Raw genomic sequence first — 18645 nt, forward strand, 5'->3', positions numbered from 1 at the left:
CACTGCGGCTCCCCAGCAAAAGCAAGGGACGGGCTTTTGACCGGCTCCAGTTCAGCATAGCCTCAGTAAACGTGTCCGTACTGGACGACTTGCCGGTTGGGGGGAGGTTAATGTTTTTTCACCAAAGGTGGCCTCTTATAACCTCTGACCAGTGGGTTCTTCAAATTGTCCGGTTAGGATACACCCTCAATCTGGAATCCAGGCCTCCAAATTGCCCAACGGGAGCTCAGTCCTACAGTTCCCAGCACAAGCAGGTACTTGCAGAGGAACTCTCTGCCCTTCTACAGGTCCAAGCGGACGAACCCGTTCCACCAGAGGAAGAAGGGCTGGAATTCTGTTCCAGGTATTTCCTTGTGCAAAAAAAAAACAGGGAGGAGTAGCCTAGTGGTTAGGGTGGTGGACTTTGGTTCTGGGGAACTGAGGAAGTGAGTTCGATTCCCACTTCAGGCACAGGCAGCTCCTTGTGACTCTGGGCAAGTCACTTAACCCTCCATTGCCCCATGTAAGCCGCATTCCTGCCATGAGAGTGGGAAAGCACAGGGTACAAATGTAACAACAAAAAAAAAATCCTAGACCTAAGGGCCCTGAACAAATTTCTTATCTGAGAAAAGTTCAGGATGGTTTCCCTAGGCACCCTTCTTCCCATGATTCAGGAAAACGATTGGCTATACTCTCTGAACTTAAAGGTTGCTTATATACACATCTTGATACTTCAAGCTCACAGGAAGTATCTTCGATTTTGGCTGGCAACACAGCAGTTTCAGTACCGTGTACTGCCTTTTGGCCTGGCGTCTGCGCCCAGAGTGTTTACAAAATGCCTAGCTGTAGTTGCAGCGTCGCTACGCAGACTGGGAGTGCATGTGTTTCCTTATCTCGACGATTGGCTAGTGAAGACCACCTCGAACGAAGGTGCTCTGGAGTCTATGCAAATGACTATTCAGGTGCTGGAAATACTGGGGTTCGTCATAAATTATCCCAAGTCCCATCTCATCCCAGTCCAAAAATTGGAATTCATTGGAGCTCTGCTGAAAACTCAGAGAGCTTGAGCTTATCGCCTCGAGGCAAGGGTAGACAACCTTCTGTCTCTGGTATCCATGGTTCGAGCATCTCAGCAGGTCACGACTTGGCAGATGTTGAGAATTCTGGGGCACATGGCCTCCACAGTTCATGTAACGCTCAGGGCACATCTACATATGAGATCAGCTCAATGGACCCTAGCTTCCCAGTGGTTTCAAGCTGTGGGGGATCTAGACGATGTAATCCAACTGTCCACTGACTTTCGGAATTCTCTTCAGTGGTGGACGATTTGATCCAATTTGACCATGAGGCAACCATTCCAAATTCCTCAGCCATGAAAAGTGCTGATGACGGATGCATTTCTCCTGGGGTGGGGAGCTCATGTAGATGGGCTCCACACTCAAGGAGCCTGGTCCTTTCAGGAAGAAGGTCTGCAGATCAACCTTCTGGAATTAAGAGCAATCTGGAACGCTCTAAAGGATTTCAGAAATCGGCTTTCCAACCAAGTAATCTTAATTCAGACAGACAATCAAGTTGCCATGTTTTACATCAACAAGATCTTGCCCTTTGTGTCAGGAAGCCATCCAGATGTGGCTCTGGGCTCGCCGTCACGGCATGTTTCTCCAAGCCACTTATCTGGCAAGCGTAAACAACAGTCTGGCCGACAGGCTGAACAGGGTAATGCAACCTCATGAGTGGTCACTGAACATGGGCGCAAGATCTTCCGAGTGTGAGGCACCCCCTCGGTGGATCTTTTTGCCACTCAGATCAATCACAAGTGCCCTTAGTTCTGTTCCAGGCTTCAGGCCCACGACAGACTAGTGTCAGATGCCTTTCTCCTGCATTTGGGAACAGGCCTTCAGTATGCGTATCCTCCCATACGTCTAGTAGGGAAGACTTTGCTGAAACTCAAGCAAGACTGCGGAACCATGATTGTGATTGCACCCTTCTGGCCGCATCAGATTTGGTTCCCTCTTCTTCTGGAGTTGTCGTCGAGGAACTGTGGAGATTGGAGTGTTTTCCAACCCTCATCACCCAGAACGAGGGGTCGCTTCTACATCCCAACCTCCAGTATCTGGCTCTCACGGCCTGGATGTTGAGAGCTTAGAATTCACCTCCTTGGGTCTTTCAGAGCGTGTCTCCCGAATCTTACTTGCTTCCAGGAAAGATTCCATGAAGAGGTGTTACTCTTTCAAATGGAGGAGGTTTGCCATCTGGTGTGACAGCAAGGCCCTACATCCTCTTTCTTATCCTAAACAGACCCTGCTTGAATACCTTCTACACTTATCAGAGTCTGGTCTCAAGACCAACTCCATAAGGGTTCACCTTAGTGCGATTAGTGTAGAGGGTAAGCCTATCTCTGGACAGCCTTTAGTTGTTCGCTTCATGAGAGATTTGCTTTTGTCAAAGCCCCTGGTCAAACCTCCACCAGTATCATGGGATCTCAATGTCGTTCTCACCCAGCTGATGAAAGCTCCTTTTGGGCCACTGAATTCCTGCCATCTGAAGTACTTGACCTGGAAGGTCATTTTCTTGGTGGCTGTTATTTCAGCTCATAGGGTCAGTGAGCTTCAGGCCTTAGTAGTGGATGCACCTTATACCAAGTTTCATCACCACAGAGTAGTCCTCCACACACACCCTAAATTTCTGCCAAAGGTGGTGTTGGAGTTCCATCTGAACCAGTCAGTTGTCTTGCCAACATTTTTTCCCCATCCTCATACCTACCCTGGCGAAAGCAGTTTGCACACCTTGGACCACAAGAGAGCATTGGCCTTTTAGGTGGAGCGGACAAAGCCCTTTAGACGATCCGCCATCGGAAAATGCACAATCTCCAATTGGCTAGCAGATTGCATTTCCTTCACTTATGCTGAAGCTGTGCCAACTCTGGAGGGCCATGTCACGGCTCATAATGTTAGAGCCATGGCTGCGTCAGTGACTCACTTAAAGTCAGCCTCCATTGAAAAGATTTGCAAGGTTGCAATTTGGTAATCGGTCCACACATTCAGATCACTACTGCCTTCAGTAGGATACCCGACGCGACAGTCGGTTTGGGCACTCAGTGCTGCAGAATCTGTTCGGGGTTTAGAATCCAACTCCACCCCCTAGACCCATTTTTCTTCTGTTCCAGGCTGAACTCTCAGTTAGTTGTTTATGGTTTCAGGCAAATCTATGTTATGTCCTCAAAGTTGCGAGGACCAATTGACCAATGTTCATTGTTTTGAGTGAGCCTGGTTGCTAGGGATACCCCACAAGTGAGAACAAGCAGCCTGGTTGTCCTCGGAGAAAGTGAAGATACTTACCTGTAGCAGGTATTCTCCGAGGACAGCAAGCTGATTGTTCTCACAAACCCGCCCACTGTCACGATTGTGGCCGTGACCCCTCTTTTGACTCACCTTATTTCTGCTGGTCAGCTCATGAGCTGGCTTCTATCTGTATTGTTGTGTTTGTCTTGCGTGTTCCAAGCCTCACTTTGGTGTTCAGTGTGTAGGGTTTCCACTTCCTTTGTGTTTCATGCCTCACTTTGGGTTCTGTGTATTTCCTGTCACTGAGGAATAAGGAAGAGGTTGACTTTCATTCAGGGCCTTTGCAATGCCAAAGGTCTCCAGGTCAGTCCGTGTGCTGTGTGAAATTCTGCCTTGTTCTTGTCTGTGTCCCTGTGGGTACTTCTGCTTTGTTCTTAGCCTGTGTGCCCTTGGGCACTTCTGTTTATGATGCCGGTGTGCACTTCTGGTTCTGTTCTTCTCTGTTTGTTAGCCTTGTGTCCTGCCTAGTCTGCTTTGCTGTTCTAGTCTCCTCTACCTTTTGCCTTCAGCCATTGTTCTGTTGTTTGTCTGTGTGGGTCGGCCTTGTGTCCTGCCTAGTCTGCCTTGCTTGTTCTTGTTACCTCTAGCTTAGCTTCAGCTATAGTTCTGCTGTTTGTCTGTGTGGTCAGCTTTGTGTTCTGCCTAGTCTGTCTTGCTTGTTCTAGTCCCCTCTGCCTTCAGCTTCAGCCGCCTTCCAGCTTGTCCCTGCCGTGTTTGCTTTCAGCTCCTGTTCCTGCCAAGCTTGTTTGTAAATCCTGAATCTTGCTTGAGTATCCTGAGTCCTGTTCCAGTCAAGCCAAGCTTGTTCCAGTATCCGGTTCCAGTCCAGCCAAGTCAAGTCCGTTCCAGCATTTGGTTCCAGTCCAGTCAAGCCAAGCTTGTTCCAGTATCTGACTCTAGCCAAGCCAAGTGCATCCTGTATCCAGCCCAGTCTTGCTTGAGGGGTGTTGCCTCCTGCTGCCGCTCGACGACAGTAGGCCAAGGGCCTACATTGTTCCTGAGTTTGTGCCTGGTTGTTCAAAGCCTGGGATCGTGACACTCACCTCCCGTTTGGAGTTGTTATTTATTTCTTTCTATGCTTTTTGATTTAACTGAGGGAGAACGCGCTCACATGATGGGTGGGAAATCAGTCCGCGCATGCGCGGTATCTGCTGCATACGCGCCAGAAGACTCTGGCAAAACTTTTTTTATATTTTGCTTGCAAAATGCCGATTTCTGGGCCGACGCAGACATCAACCCACATGTGAGAACAATCAGCCTGCTGTCCTCGGAGAATACCTGCTACAGGTAAGTATCTTCGCTATTCTGCAATATCCTGCATTATTGTAGTATTGGTGGTAACCTTAAAGAACTGAAGTCATTTTGAAAATGCAAAATTTGAAAACACAAGAATAAAGTTTTGTGGGGGGTTTTTGGCTGATGATTGGTTCTATTTAAAAGAAACTGCAGCCGTCAAATGAATGGTGACAGTTATATACAGCCAAAGTGCGTATTACCATGGCAGCTTGTAGCCTTCTACTACTGAGGCCTTTATTCCTCCATTTTTTTAATATGAAAATAACAAAAAAGAAAAAAAAGCAAATATGAAATAAATAATGTGATTTGATATTATAATTATTAAGAAGGTTACACGAAGCTTTGTTTCCTGAGTGTGCATTTCTCACTGTTTTGGTTATTAGCTTGGCATTTTTTGTGGGAAATAGTTCTTCTGTGATTGATTAGAATAATCCAAATGTGCCATTAATAGTGTCTGTATAATTAATTGGAAGTCTTTTGCTTGAAAGCAGGATCTAAAATGTCTTAACTTCCACACGTAAATACCTTAGCTGTTAACAACTGGACATGAGATTCAGAAGTTAGATGATTGTCCAATATAACATCTAAGATTTTCAATTGAGATTCCACTATATTTTACTCCATTGAATACCAAATCATTTGTTAGGTACATTCGACTGATAATTGGCCATTTTGCCTTCCCCAGTGAAGGAAAAATGAGTCAACGCCTCTCAGGGTTCCAATATGTCGAAATTGGGACTACATAAATTGTAGCATCCTCCAAGGAATTAAAAAAAAGGGGGGGTGGACCTTTGGTTTCCAGTTAAAGAATGCAGTGTTAATAGTTTCCTATTTAGCTTCATGTTCCAGTTTAACAAAGGAGCTGGGAGTGATTGAGAAGCAGCACATTCTGCACTGTTGCACCACCCACAGCTGGTATTAGATATGCTGAGGCCCAGGGCAGAAATTTAGCAGGGGGCCTCATTCTGCTTTTGAGAAGTTTGAGAACTCCCTGTGGCACAGGTGCTCCAGGACAATTACCCTGCTTTTTAGCCCCCCTCCCCCATTAGCTCTGGTACCATTTGCTAGTCACTTCGATAGCAGACACTAGATGGGATTAGACCAGTAGTTCTCAATCCAGTTCTCAGGACATACCTAGCCAGTTGTTTTAAGGATACTGACAATGAATAGACATGAGGTAGATTTGCATACAATGTAGTTAATCCATGCAACTTTATCTCATACATATACATTGTAGGTATCCTGAAAACATGACTGGGTATATCCTGTGTAATGAGTTGAGAATCCTTGGGTTAGGTCAGTGATTCCCAAACTGGGTTTCATGAAACTAGGGTTCTGTGAACTTTCTCTAGGGGTTCCACATTAGTTGTGGCAGAAGCAATCTTCAGTCACTCATGCCCATGCTGACTGTGCTGACAAAATGGCTACTGGGACCTCCCATACTATACACCGTCTTCAGTAAATTCCTTCAAAAAGGCAGTAACTAAATCCTCATAAATAACTAAATAAATAAATGACAGCTTCATGAGACAGCTGCGGGAGGTCCTGGCAGCCATTTTGTCAACAGAGCCAGCATAGGCAGGATCGACTGGGGGAAGTGGGTGAGGGGGCCTATGTGTGGTTCTGGGAAAGGAGATTCAATAAGTCTGTGCTGAGGGTGGGAAGTGGGGTTCCTCAGTTTATGAAAAATACTTTAGGGGTTCCACCATAGGAAACAAAGTTTGGGAATCACTGGGTTACGCACAAGCACTCTAGTACTCCCTTTCATTTCCACCCAAATACTTTCCCAGTGAGTGTTGGGAAGAAAAATGTTATGGCCGTAAACAAAACTTATTTGATGAAGGGTTTGTACTTTGCCCACTCCTGATCTCTCTCCCACCTTCCACCCTTTCAAAAGATAACCAAATAATGCAGAATAGAGAGCACTGTACCTAGAAATGGTAGGAATCATCAGTGTAGCAGCACGCTGGGTAAAAGTTACACCTAGGGCTGGTTCAAGGGAAATGGAGGGCTATTCTGATAACTGAGTTACACTGTGACCTGCCACAGCCCAGGCATATTTGCTCAGTTGATTGACTGAAGGTTACATGCAGTGCTTGATTAACCTTCAGTCACTGTCCTAGCTGACATGAGAGGTTGAAGCATTTTAGAGGTTTGCAAACTCTGTGTGTTTTTCTGATATCTGGTACATCTTGAGCCAGCAATCTGGATCGTTTTATTTACTTTCATAAGGTCTCCCTAGCTTGTTCAAGTGCCAGAATGGTTCTTCCGTATACTCAGCTGACATTTTGAGTTCTGTGATGCATGTGAATAGATATTCCAGGTATTGGAAACTTAAATATTGATCTTGGAACTGAAGCCAGACTTTATTTTAGCAGACATTGCTAGCAGGCAATTCAAAAAAATGGTTCTAGTCCTTGAAAAAGTATCAATTTACAGAAGATGTTCTTTTGTAAAAGGTGACAATAGAAAATCAAATTGCAGATGTCAATATAAAGTCTCTCATTGATATAGAAGTTTGTTACTCAAAAGTTTTCTTAACATAATTAAAATTCCCAAAGTTTCAAACAAAGCAACAAGAAGTATACTTAGATATTTCAGTAAACAGTTAAAATTAAAATAATTTGCCCTACCCTTCTAACGTGATATTTTGAATTCTGAAGAAATTATTTAATGTTTCGAAAGCTCCAGTCTTGTTTTATTTTTACTTTTTCACTGATCACTGTGAAGCCAAGTAGATCAGGGTACAGTTCGGCAGATCCCTCTACAAATCCCCACTGCCAGACATGTAAAAGGCGACTACAGTCTGAATAGAACACAGAAGGCCCGATGTTCAAAAGTAAACCTGGGTGCTAGAGGCCATTAGCACAATATTAGCGCCCATATTTACCAGCGTAGAATGTTCAGAGTGGTCTAACACAGGAAACGATGAGCGTGCCAGGCAGTAGTGCGAACAGCATGCAAATATAGTCCAGCTCATGTTAATGAGGTCATTTTGTATTCCTCCCCAATGCTCAGAAAAGAGAGCCTGAAACAAAACTGCCTTACAGCTGTAAAAAATAACGCCAGGTCAGAGCAGGTGTTAGGGTGTTGGAAGAGAGATTTTCATATGATTCTCATGCTTCTCTCATGATTCTTTCTGCAAAATCTGCCGGGTTTGATTGTTTTGAAAACAGGAGGAAGCTCATGCAAGCCCTTAAGTGCTGGTCGTGAGAAACAGCAGACCCAAGCAAAATCATACATCGATGTCTGTTTCCTTTGTTTAAATTTAAAGCATCCATGCTAAAAAAATAAATAAAATAAAAATGCATACTGAAAGCACACATTGGCATCTGTTTACTGCATCTAAATATAAGCGTCAAAGGTTTTTAAAAACTGTAAACACGTACATCTAGGCTGCAGAAAACAGATGCCAATGTGTGCTTCATATTTAGATTTTACCAGGCGTATGCACAGAGGAGCCAAGCTTATCGCAGAACTCTTCTGTGCATGCATCAGCACAATCCTCCCGCCAAACTTCCTAATGTTCAACGCTATGAGCTTGCCTATATTTGCATCTCATTAGCATTGAGCATTAGGGTGTTGTTCATCTGTGCTATTTGGAACAGCACAGGAGTTTTGAGCATCAGGGCCTGAGGAGAGGAAAAGCAAAGTGTAGGATCAGGTCATGACTGAAAAACTGAGGCATAAGCAGGTCAGCAAACATACTAACCCTTATTTAAATGGCCTCACATCAAAAAGGTTCTGACTTATTTACTTAAGAAACAAAAATGTATACATAAAACTTTAATTTCTTCCACCCCCCCCCCCCCCAACCAAAATAGTTGGCTGTCTCTTTTTGCCCTTCTTTCACCAACGCCCCTGTTCATAAAAACACCCCAGATTTACTACTGCATAACAAGTACTCATATCTTCTTAATATCTCCAGTAGAACCCATTAATAAAAATAGTTCTATTTCATTTTAACGAAATGTCAGCAAACATACTAACCCAAGGTTCTGACTTATTTACCTAAGAAACAAAAATGTATACATAAAACTTTAATTTCTTCCACCCCCTCCCCCCCCACCAACCAAAAATAGTTGGCTGTGTCCTTTTGCCCTTCCTTCGCCAACACCCCCTGTTCATAAAAGCACCCCAGTTTACTACTGCATAACAAGTACTCATATCTTCTTAATATCTCCAGTAGAACCCATTTAAAAAAAATTTTCTATTTCATTTTAACCAGATCTCATTTTCTATAAAGCTGCAGGACTTTCAAACTTTTCACTGTTGGATGTGACCTTTGTCAAGCAGGACAGGGCTGTCCGTTCCCTTCCCCTCCCTCTCAGCCCTGTAGTTTTGCCACTGGTCATCCCAAATTATACTTTTCAGATCTTATTTTTCACAGACAACAAGTGTTTGCCCGTCTTGTGATCCTCAGCTGCTTCATTAAACCTTAAATACAATCCTGAACTTTGTGTCTGGGAAATTACAACTGATTATCTTCCACTGAATCTCTCCTGTTCCTTTCCTCAGCATACATACATATATATATATATATATATATATATATATATATATATATATATATATATATATACACACACACAATTTTTTTACCTTGTAAGCTAGATCAATGTTGAAATCCCTGGCTCTGAGGAAGCGCAATAAGAAGTCATCAGCCAAGCCAAATGGCCAGTGCTCACTCTCCCCTTGGGCTCGCTGTTTAAGGAGGTTGATGGCTTTTCTAACCACCTTAGAGTGGTCTGGCAGCTGGTTGAGTTCGGGGTCTCCCCTGCTGAAGTCTGGCAATACCTCTGACATACTGCAGACAGGAATGAGTGCAGAAAAGCAACTGCAGGCTGTGCACAGGACAGATGCTGTTGCCAGTAGCAGCACAGTTTGGCTGAGTATTGATTTTAATGGGAAAAGAGAGAGGTTGTGGCTAAAATAGAAAAAAATAGGAAGTGTAGAAGCTAACAGGGTGGAGCATTTGGAATTTCACTAGCACTTAAATTGCAAAGTGGGTGAGCCCTCATCACATTCTCCTCTGCCCTTTTCCATGTTTTTGAAGAATTCACTTCCAAGCCTTCTCCTCCCTGTGACTTCTTAACCCACTCCCTCAACCAACCTAACCTTGCCTCCTTCTCCTCCTTCCCTGAGATCACCGAAGAGGAAACTGCTCATCTTCTTTCTTCCTCTAAGTGCACCACCTGTTCCTCTGATCCCATTCCCACCAATCTGCTTATCAACATCTCTCCTACAGTTAACCCCTCAATCTGTCACATCCTCAACCTCTCTCTCTCCACTGCTACTGTCCCTGACACCTTAAAGCACGCTGTAGTCACACTACTTCTCAAAAAACCATCACTTGACCCCACCTGTCCCTCCAATTACCGCCCCATCTCCCTTCTACCCTTCCTCTCCAAATTACTTGAACGCGCTGTCCACAGCCGCTGCTTTGATTTCCTCTCCTCTCAGGCCGTCCTCGATCCGCTTCAATCCGGCTTTCGCCCACTACACTCTACAGAAACAGCACTCTCTAAAGTCTGCAATGACCTGTTCCTTGCCAGATCCAAAGGTCACTATTCCATCCTTATCCTCCTCGACCTATCTGCCGCCTTTGACACCGTCAATCATAATTTACTTCTTGACACACTGTCCTCATTTGGGTTCCAGGGCTCCGTCCTCTCCTGGTTCTCCTCGTATCTTTCCCAACGCACCTTCAGAGTATTTTCTAATGGCTCTTCTTCCACCCCCGTCCCGCTCTCTGTTGGGGTTCCTCAAGGATCTGTCCTTGGACCGCTTCTTTTCTCGATATACACCTCTTCCCTGGGCTTGCTGATCTCATCACATGGTTTCCAGTACCATCTGTATGCCGATGACACCCAGCTCTGCCTCTCCACTCCCGACATCACAGTCGAAACCCAGGCCAAAGTTTCGGCCTGCCTCTCAGACATCGCCACCTGGATGTCCAACTGGCATCTGAAACTGAACATGGCAAAGACTGAGCTCCTTGTCTTTTCACCCAAACCCTCCTCTCCTCTTCCCCCGCTCTCCGTCTCAGTTGACAACGCCCTCATCCTCCCCGTCTCTTCAGCCCGCAATCTCGGAGTCATTTTCGACTCCTCCCTCTCCTTCTCTGCCCATATCCAGCAGATAGCTAAGACCTGTCACTTCTTCCTCTATAATATTAGCAAAATTCGCCCATTCCTCTCTGAACAGACCACCCGAACCCTCGTCCACTCACTTGTTACCTCTCGTCTTGACTATTGCAACATTCTCCTCGCTGGTCTCCCGCTTAGCCACCTATCCCCCCTTCAATCTGTCCAAAACTCCGCCGCACGTCTTATCTACCGCATGAACCGATACTCTCATATCACCCCTCTCCTCAAGTCGCTTCACTGGCTCCCGATCCGCTACCGTATACAGTTCAAGCTTCTCTTATTGACCTTCAAATGCACTCAATCTGCAGCCCCCCATTACCTCTCTACCCTCCTATCCCCCTATGTTCCCACCTGTAACCTCCGCTCTCAGGGCAAATCACTCCTATCTGTACCCTTCTCCACCACCGCTAACTCTAGACTCCGCCCGTTCTGCCTCGCATCACCTTATGCCTGGAACAGACTTCCCGAGCCCATACGCCATGCGCCCTCCCTGCCCATTTTCAAGTCCTTACTCAAAGCCCATCTCTTCTCCCTTGCTTTTGGCGCCTAACCACCTTCCCCCTTCATGATACCTGCACTGACTACATAGTTTGTTACCTTTAGATTGTAAGCTCTCTTGAGCAGGGACTGTCCTTCCCCTTGTTAAACTTGTACAGCGCTGCGTAACCCTAGTAGCGCTATAGAAATGCTAAGTAGTAGTAGTAGTAGTGCTCCCCCCCCCCCCCCTTGTAGTGCAATCTTCATATTGTGTTATTATAAATATCATTCTGGTGGTCCAGACAAGCCTTGGTTAAGCTGAATGTAAAAATTATGTACAAAAGAATAGGATCTCTGCATTAGAGTGTTGTACATATCTTAACTCTTTCTATAGTTTGGGGTGTTTATAGTCCACCATATGACTCTGAAATACATGGAAATTTATTTGGATTTGCTACATGCCTTTTCAGTAGCAGCTTAAGATGAGGTACATTCAGGTGTAGTAGGTATTCCCTGTCCCCAGAGGATTTACAATCCAAGGGTTTACTTTACTAAACCACATTAGGCGCTAACGTGTACCTAATGCAGCAAAACAAGGAGAACTGCAGGGTGCGCTCAGGCATCCTGTGGTAACATTGAAATCTGAACACACTAAAAAATGTTTCTAATTTTTTTGAGGGTGTGTCATTGCAGAGAGAGGGGGCTCCTGTGCTAACTAGTTAGAGCACCTACATTACCATTCGCTAACTGGTTAGTGCACGCTTTACCACCTACAAAATAGGTGGTGGTAAGTGCTCACTTGGTAATTTTCAAAAATGGCTGAATGCTAATTGCAACATTAGAGCATGGCCATGAATGCAAAAAATAGAAAAAATTATTATTTTTTTACTGCTGTGGTGAATAGTGGTCTTAGCACATGGGAAAGACCCACATAAGGGCTCGTTAAGGCCACTTTTCACTGCAGCTTAGTAAAGGGACCCATAAGTTTGCCTCTGAGGCAACAGAGGATTAAGGGTCCTTTTTACCAAGACGCGTAAGGTTCTATGTGTGCCCGATGTGTGCCAACATGGAGTTACTGCCCGACTACCGCATGGCTCTTGCGGTAATTTCATTTTTAGCACGTGTCCGCTACATTCGTCTGAAAAATCTTTTTTATTTTCGGACACACGCCAAGTGGCATCTGATACACGCAGGTCATTACCACCCAAATTCTTTACCGCTAGGTCTATATCTGATGGTAAGGTCTCAGACCCACGCCTACACTACCGCAGGCCACATTTTACTGTGAGCAGGACGTATCGGGATGTGTGTATAAGCATCCTTTAAGTCCAGAGAGCATAGTCAATCGTTTTCCTGAATCATGGGGAAAAGGGTGCCCAGGGAAAGCATCCTGAACTTTTCTTGGACCAGGAATTTGTTCAGGGCCCTTAGGTCTAGGATGGGACGCATCCCCCCTGTTTTCTTTTGCACAAGAAAGTACCTGGAATAGAATCTCAGCCCTTCGTGCCCGGGTGGAATGGGCTCGACCGCATTGGCGCTGAGAAGGGCGTAGAGTTCCTCTGCAAGTACATGCCTGTGCTGGAAGTTGAAGGACTGAGCTCCCGGTGGGCAATTTGGAAGTCTGGAGATCAAATTGAGGGAGTACCCTAACCAAACTATTTGAAGAACCCACTTGTCGGAGGTTATGAGAGGCAACCCCCGGTACAGAGACAGACTGACGCAGCAGCCCTTCCAGGAGACCTGGAAGAATGGCTCGGATGCGCTCGTCAAGAGCCGCTGTCAAGGAAGGCTGTGGGGCCAGTGCAGAAGTCGGCATCAGAATCTGTGAAGGCCTGGGAGGCGGTACCGGGCTGTCTGAAGATCTACTGTAAGGGGTTACTGAGAAGACGGTCTCAGGAAAACCGAGAGCAGCCCCGGGAAGGGAGTATAAGACATGTGCCAATCCCTTATAGACGGGGAATGCGCCCTCTGGTGGTCAAGAGACCAATTAGAATAAGGGATGAGCCTAGGAACCACGATTCCCACAATAAAGCCCAGCAGTGAAGCATATCTGCTAAGCAGGGTCAACCTGGGCCAGAGAGCGGAAGGGTGACCTCCTGACACTATGCACCAACACCTCTTGTATGGAGGGTGAGCGCTCCTCCGGGCATCAACACTTCTCGGGTGCCGAATCGTTCGATTCCCCGGAGCTCCTGGTACCGTGTCTCGAAGGAGACCGGTAACGATGCTTCTTTGCCTTCGCTCGAAGCACGTCACCGGCACTCCTCGGTACCAACTAGGAGGACGTGGAATCCACATGCCTCCTCGGGGTCGGGTCCCGGGCCTGCACAGCAGGAGCCCTCGAGACAGGTGGAGACCCGCTCGACAGCTCACTACTCCCAGCTAGTGGTGAAGTCTGGACAGCCATTACCTTCTCTCCCGATGTCGATGCCATCTCCGGTGCCCATGTCAATGCCAAGGAATCAGTTGGAGCTCCGAAAAGACGGTCCTGAAGAGCTCTTCTCGACGCCTGTGTCCGCTTTTTCAAGCTCAGACACAACTTACAGAAATCTGGGTGATAGTCGGGCTCAAGGCACTGGATGCACCACGTGTGCGGGTCAGTGCCCGAGATCGACCGCTGGCACCGAGCACACTTTTTGAAGCCGCTGGGAGGCTTTGAGGACATGAGCGGAAAAATCATGGCGGCAAAATCAAAAGGCGTGATTGTGCCAACAGAGGGGCACAAAAATAAGAACCGCGTACGCGCGGCCTAAGAAGGCCGCCTCGAAAACGAAAGGAAACTTTAAAAGGGGGAAAAAATAAGAAAATAAGGATTTCTCTTTTTTTTTTAACTGGAAAAAGAAAGACAAAAGAGGCAACAAAAAACAAAAAGAAAGTGCGAATTAACAGCGCTAAAATGCCGAAGTCTTTCTCTGGGCCTGAGGGAGAGTGACTGACAAGCAGCCACTCTCCTCCGCAGAAAAAGAAAAACTGAGGCGGGAACGGACGTGAACGGGTGGGAAGATGGCCTCGCATGCGCAGTGCGTCTGTTCTGCGCTCCGGAAGCTGTCACAAAGTTTGTTGATTTTTGCTGGAAAAAAATCTCCGTTCCTGGGCTGCCGCGGACGCCGACCCATCAGTGAGAACAAGTAGCCTGCTTGTCCTCGGAGAAAACTCTTTACACAAAAGGTAAAGGGAAAAGTCAGGAAGGGCTAACAGTTGGGAGGCGGGGCTAGTGCTTGGTAGACTACCACAGTCTGTGCCCTGAAAATGGCAGATACAAATCAAGGTAAGGTATACACAAAAAGTAGCACATATGAGTTTATCTTGTTGGGCAGACTGGATGGACTGTGCAGGTCTTTTTCTGCCGTCATCTACTATATGTTATATTTAGGCCAAAAAAAACAGATGCCAATGTGTGCTTTACGTTCGGGTTATACCAGTCGCATGCATAGAGGAGCTGAGATTACCGGGAACTCTTCTGCGCATGCACAAGCACGATCATCCCACCAAACTCCCTAATGCTCAATGCTATGAGCTTGCCTATATTTGCATCTCATTAGCATTGAGCATTAGGGTGTCGTTCTGCACTATTTGGAACAGCTCCGGAGTTTTGAGCATCGGGGCCTGAGGAAAGGAGAAACAAAGGTGTGGGATCAAGGACATGACTGATAAACTGAGGCATGAGCAGGTCACAAAACATACTAACCCTTATTTAAATATCCTCAAATTAAAAAGGTTGGTGACAAACGAAAATTTTATATATAAAACTTTAATTTCTTCCACCACCCCACAACCCCCAACCCTAAACAGGTGGCTGTCTTCTTTGCACTTCCTTCCCCGACATCCCACACCCGTTCATAATAACACCCCAGATTTACTACTGTGTAAAAAATATTCATATCTTCTTAAAACCTCCATTAGAACCCATTTTAAAAAGTACTATAGTTTTACTTCATTTTAACCCAGGGCTTTTTTGAGGGGGTATTTGGGGGTACTGAGTACCGGCACCTTGTCCATTTTCTTCTAAAATTGACCCATGGTCCCCAAGTTTTAATGAAAGAGCTCAGGCTCTTGTCTTGAAAAGAAGGTGAGCCCTTAGGTCCCGCAAGGCCCCGAAGGACCTCAGAGGACAGCCGTGCAACCCCAAGTCTTCACCCGCGGCGACCGCCGTTCACCAAGGGTTGAGCCCCCAGCTGCAGGCGGTCAATGGGACTTCCGGAACCGCGGGGTTGACGGACTGACCCAGAACTGGAACCAGGAGAGAAGAGAGCAGGTGGAAAACAGAGGAATCCAAAACCAGCAACAAGTCAGGGCAGGCAGGTCACAGCGTAGTCTGAAACAGGCAAAAGGTCAAGGCAGGCGGCTAGCAGAGTAATCCAGAAACAGTCCAAAGGTCAAAACCAGGAGAGCAAGGAAACCAACTGAGAACTAGAACACACGAAGACTGGCCTCGGGAAACAGAACCTGAAGCAGTGTCTATCTCAGGCCCGTTCCTTAAATACTATCAGCATTCAACCGCCCAGCCCCAGCCAACATGGTCGGGCAATCAGAACCCGGTTACTGACAAAATCCTTCTGATTGGTTCCGTCCGACCTCCCAGGCGGGACTACAGCACCGGCCTCCCAATCTAACTCCTCTGAGGCGGAGCTTCGGGTTCCTGCGCCCGAAAGTGAAGGAGACGCCGGCCTGGCAGCCGCGATCGCCGGCCCACGGCCTCGGCCCCGGACTGGGCGGCTATCGCTGCGGCGAGCCCCGGCTCTCTGCCGCGGCCTCAAGAAGGCCGGCCCTCGCCGCGATGGACACCGGTTCCAGCTTCCCACAGAGGAGCAGCCGGAGGGAGTGACGGATGTGACAGCTCTACACACCAATTCTGATGTCATAGATTCTGTGAGTGGTTGCAGGGGGCCTGGCTATTCTGGGGTGGGTCCCTTAGAGGGGCATAATCGAACGAGGCGCCCAAGTTTTCCTGAGGACGTCCTCGCAAGACGTCCCCGCGAAGGGGCGGGGAAACCCGTATTATCGAAACAAGATGGGCAGCCATCTTTCGTTTCGATAATACGGTCGGGGATGCCCAAATCTCAACATTTAGGTCAACCTTAGAGATGGTAGTCCCTAGAGATGGTCGTCCCCGATTTCAGCGATAATGGAAACCAAGGACGCCCATCTCAGAAATGACCAAATCCAAGCCATTTGGTCATGGGAGGAGCCAGCATTCGTAGTGCACTGGTCCCCCTGACATGCCAGGACACCAACCGGGCACCCTAGGGGGCACTGCAGTGGACTTCAGAAAAAGCTCCCAGGTGCACAGCTCCCTTACCTTGTGTGCTGAGCCCCTAAAACCCACTCCCCACAACTGTACACCACTACCATAGCCCTTAGGGATGAAGGGTGGCACCTAGATGTGGGTACAGTGGGTTTTAGAGGGCTCACATTTACCACCACAAGTATAACAGGTAGGGGGGATGGGCCTGGGTCCGCCTACCTGAAGTGCACTGCAGTACCCACTGAAACTGCTCCAGGGACCTGCATACTGCTGTCATGGAGCTGGGCATGATATTTGAGGCTGGCATAGAGGCTGGAAAAAATATTTAAAAAATTGTTTTAGGGTGGGAGGGGGTTAGTGACCACTGGGGGAGTAAGGGGAGATCATCCCCGATTTCTTCCGGTGGTCATCTGGTCATTTAGAGCACATTTTTGTGGCTTGGTCGTAAAAAAAAAAAAAAGGACCAAGTAAAGTCGGCTAAGTCTTTGTCAGGGACGCCCTTCTTTTTCTATTATCGGCCGAGGGCGCCCATGTGTTAAGCACGCCCCAGTCCCCCCTTCGCTATGCTTCCGACACACCCCTGTGAACTTTGGTCGTCCCCGCAATGGAAAGCAGTTGAGGACGCCCAAAATCGGCTTTCGATTATGACGATTTGGGCGACCCTGGGAGGACACTCATCTGCCGATTTCTGTCGAAATATGGGCGCCCTTCTCTTTTGAAAATAAGCCTGCTAGTGATCACCCCACCCCTGAAGGGTGGCCTGGCATTTGAGTACCGGCACCTTTTTTACTAGAAAAAACACACTGTTTTAACCAGACCTCATTTTCTCTAAAGCTGCTGGATTTCCAAACTTTTCAGTGTTGTAAGTGAGGTGTGTCAAGCAGGAAAGGGCTGTCTGTTCCCGCCCCCTTTCCTGCCCTCAGTCCTGTAACGTGCCACAGTTCATCCCGCATTACACTTTTCGGATCTTATTTTTCACTTCTGTCAGTGGCGTAGCAGGGGGGGCTGCCACCCGGGGCGGGGCGGTTCGCCGTTGCACCCCCCCCCCCCCCGGGTGCAGCACGATGACACCCCACCCCCCCGACCAGCTCCCGCACCCTACCTTTAAAAAGAATATCGGGAGGCGAGGCGCAGCGCCTCGCGCCTGCCCTGCATGTAAAAGAAATGTGGACCGTCGGGCCTTCTCTCGCTCTGTCTGTCCCGCCCTTGCGGAAATAGGAAGTTGCGTCAGCGGAGGTCGGGACAGATAGAGCAAGGGAAGACCCGACGGTCCACATTTCTTTTACGTGCAGGGCAGGCGCGAGGCGCTGTGCCTCGCCTCCCAATATTCTTTTTAAAGGTAGGGTGCGGGAGCTGGTCGGGGGGGGGGGGTGTCGATTCGCCGAGGGGGGGGGACCTGGCAGGGAGCACCCCCCCCTGAGCTGACACCCGGGGCAGACCGCCCCTCCCCCCCCTTGCTACGCCACTGACTTCTGTACATTTAATAGTAGAACAGACAAGTGATTGCCCGTTTTGTGATCCTCAGCTGTTTCATCAAACACTAAATACAATCCTGAACTATGTGTCTGGGAAATTACAACTGATTATCTTCCAAGGTCTCTGCTCCTTCTGTTCCTTTCCTCAGCATTTTTGTTTGTTTTTGTTACCTTGTAAGCTAGATCAATGTTGAAATCTCTGGCTCTGAGGAAGCGCAATAAGAAGTCATCAGCCAATCCAAGTGGCCAGTGCTCACTCTCCCCTTGGGCTCGCTGTTTCAGGAGATTGATGGCTTTTCTAGCCACCTTAGAGTTGTCTGGCAGCTCGTTGAGTTTGGGGTCTCCCCTGCTGAAGTCTGGAGTTGCCTCTGACATACTGCGTTCAGGAACGAATGAGTGCAGAAAAGCAGGGGCAGGCTGTGCACAGGGCATTCCCGCCTTGCTCTTATCAAGCAAATGCTGTTCCCAGAGGCAGGACAGTTTGGTTAAGTATTGTTTTTAAGGGGAGGAGAGGGAGGCTGTGGTTAAACTAGAAACAAAAAATAGGAAGGCTAGAAGCTAACAGGGTGGAGCATTTGAGATTTCACTAGCACTTAAATTGCAAAGTGGGTGAGCCCTCATCACATTCTCCTCTGCCCTTTTTCATGTTTTTGAAGTTTGCTTTTTCTGGTGGCTCAGCCAGC

General features: G+C 47.4%; 1 protein-coding gene across 3 annotated transcripts in view; it reads right to left on the reverse strand.

Moving 5' to 3' along the window:
- The window catches only part of LOC115477834 (alpha-tocopherol transfer protein-like), an 88803-nt gene extending 70393 nt beyond the window's left edge, over positions 1–18410 (reverse strand). For 2 of the 3 annotated variants that reach the window (XM_030214946.1, XM_030214928.1), the window contains exon 1: positions 18134–18410. In XM_030214946.1, the coding sequence (XP_030070806.1) occupies positions 18134–18394 (261 nt within the window). In that variant the 5' untranslated portion in view covers positions 18395–18410. Of the gene's footprint in view, positions 1–9218; positions 9486–18133 lie in introns of those variants that run through there. The other variant, XM_030214937.1, reaches the window with a different exon arrangement.
- Positions 18411–18645: the final 235 nt, after the last annotated feature.

This window comes from Microcaecilia unicolor, chromosome 1 (genome assembly GCF_901765095.1).
Source record: "Microcaecilia unicolor chromosome 1, aMicUni1.1, whole genome shotgun sequence".
NCBI lineage: Eukaryota > Metazoa > Chordata > Amphibia > Gymnophiona > Siphonopidae > Microcaecilia > Microcaecilia unicolor.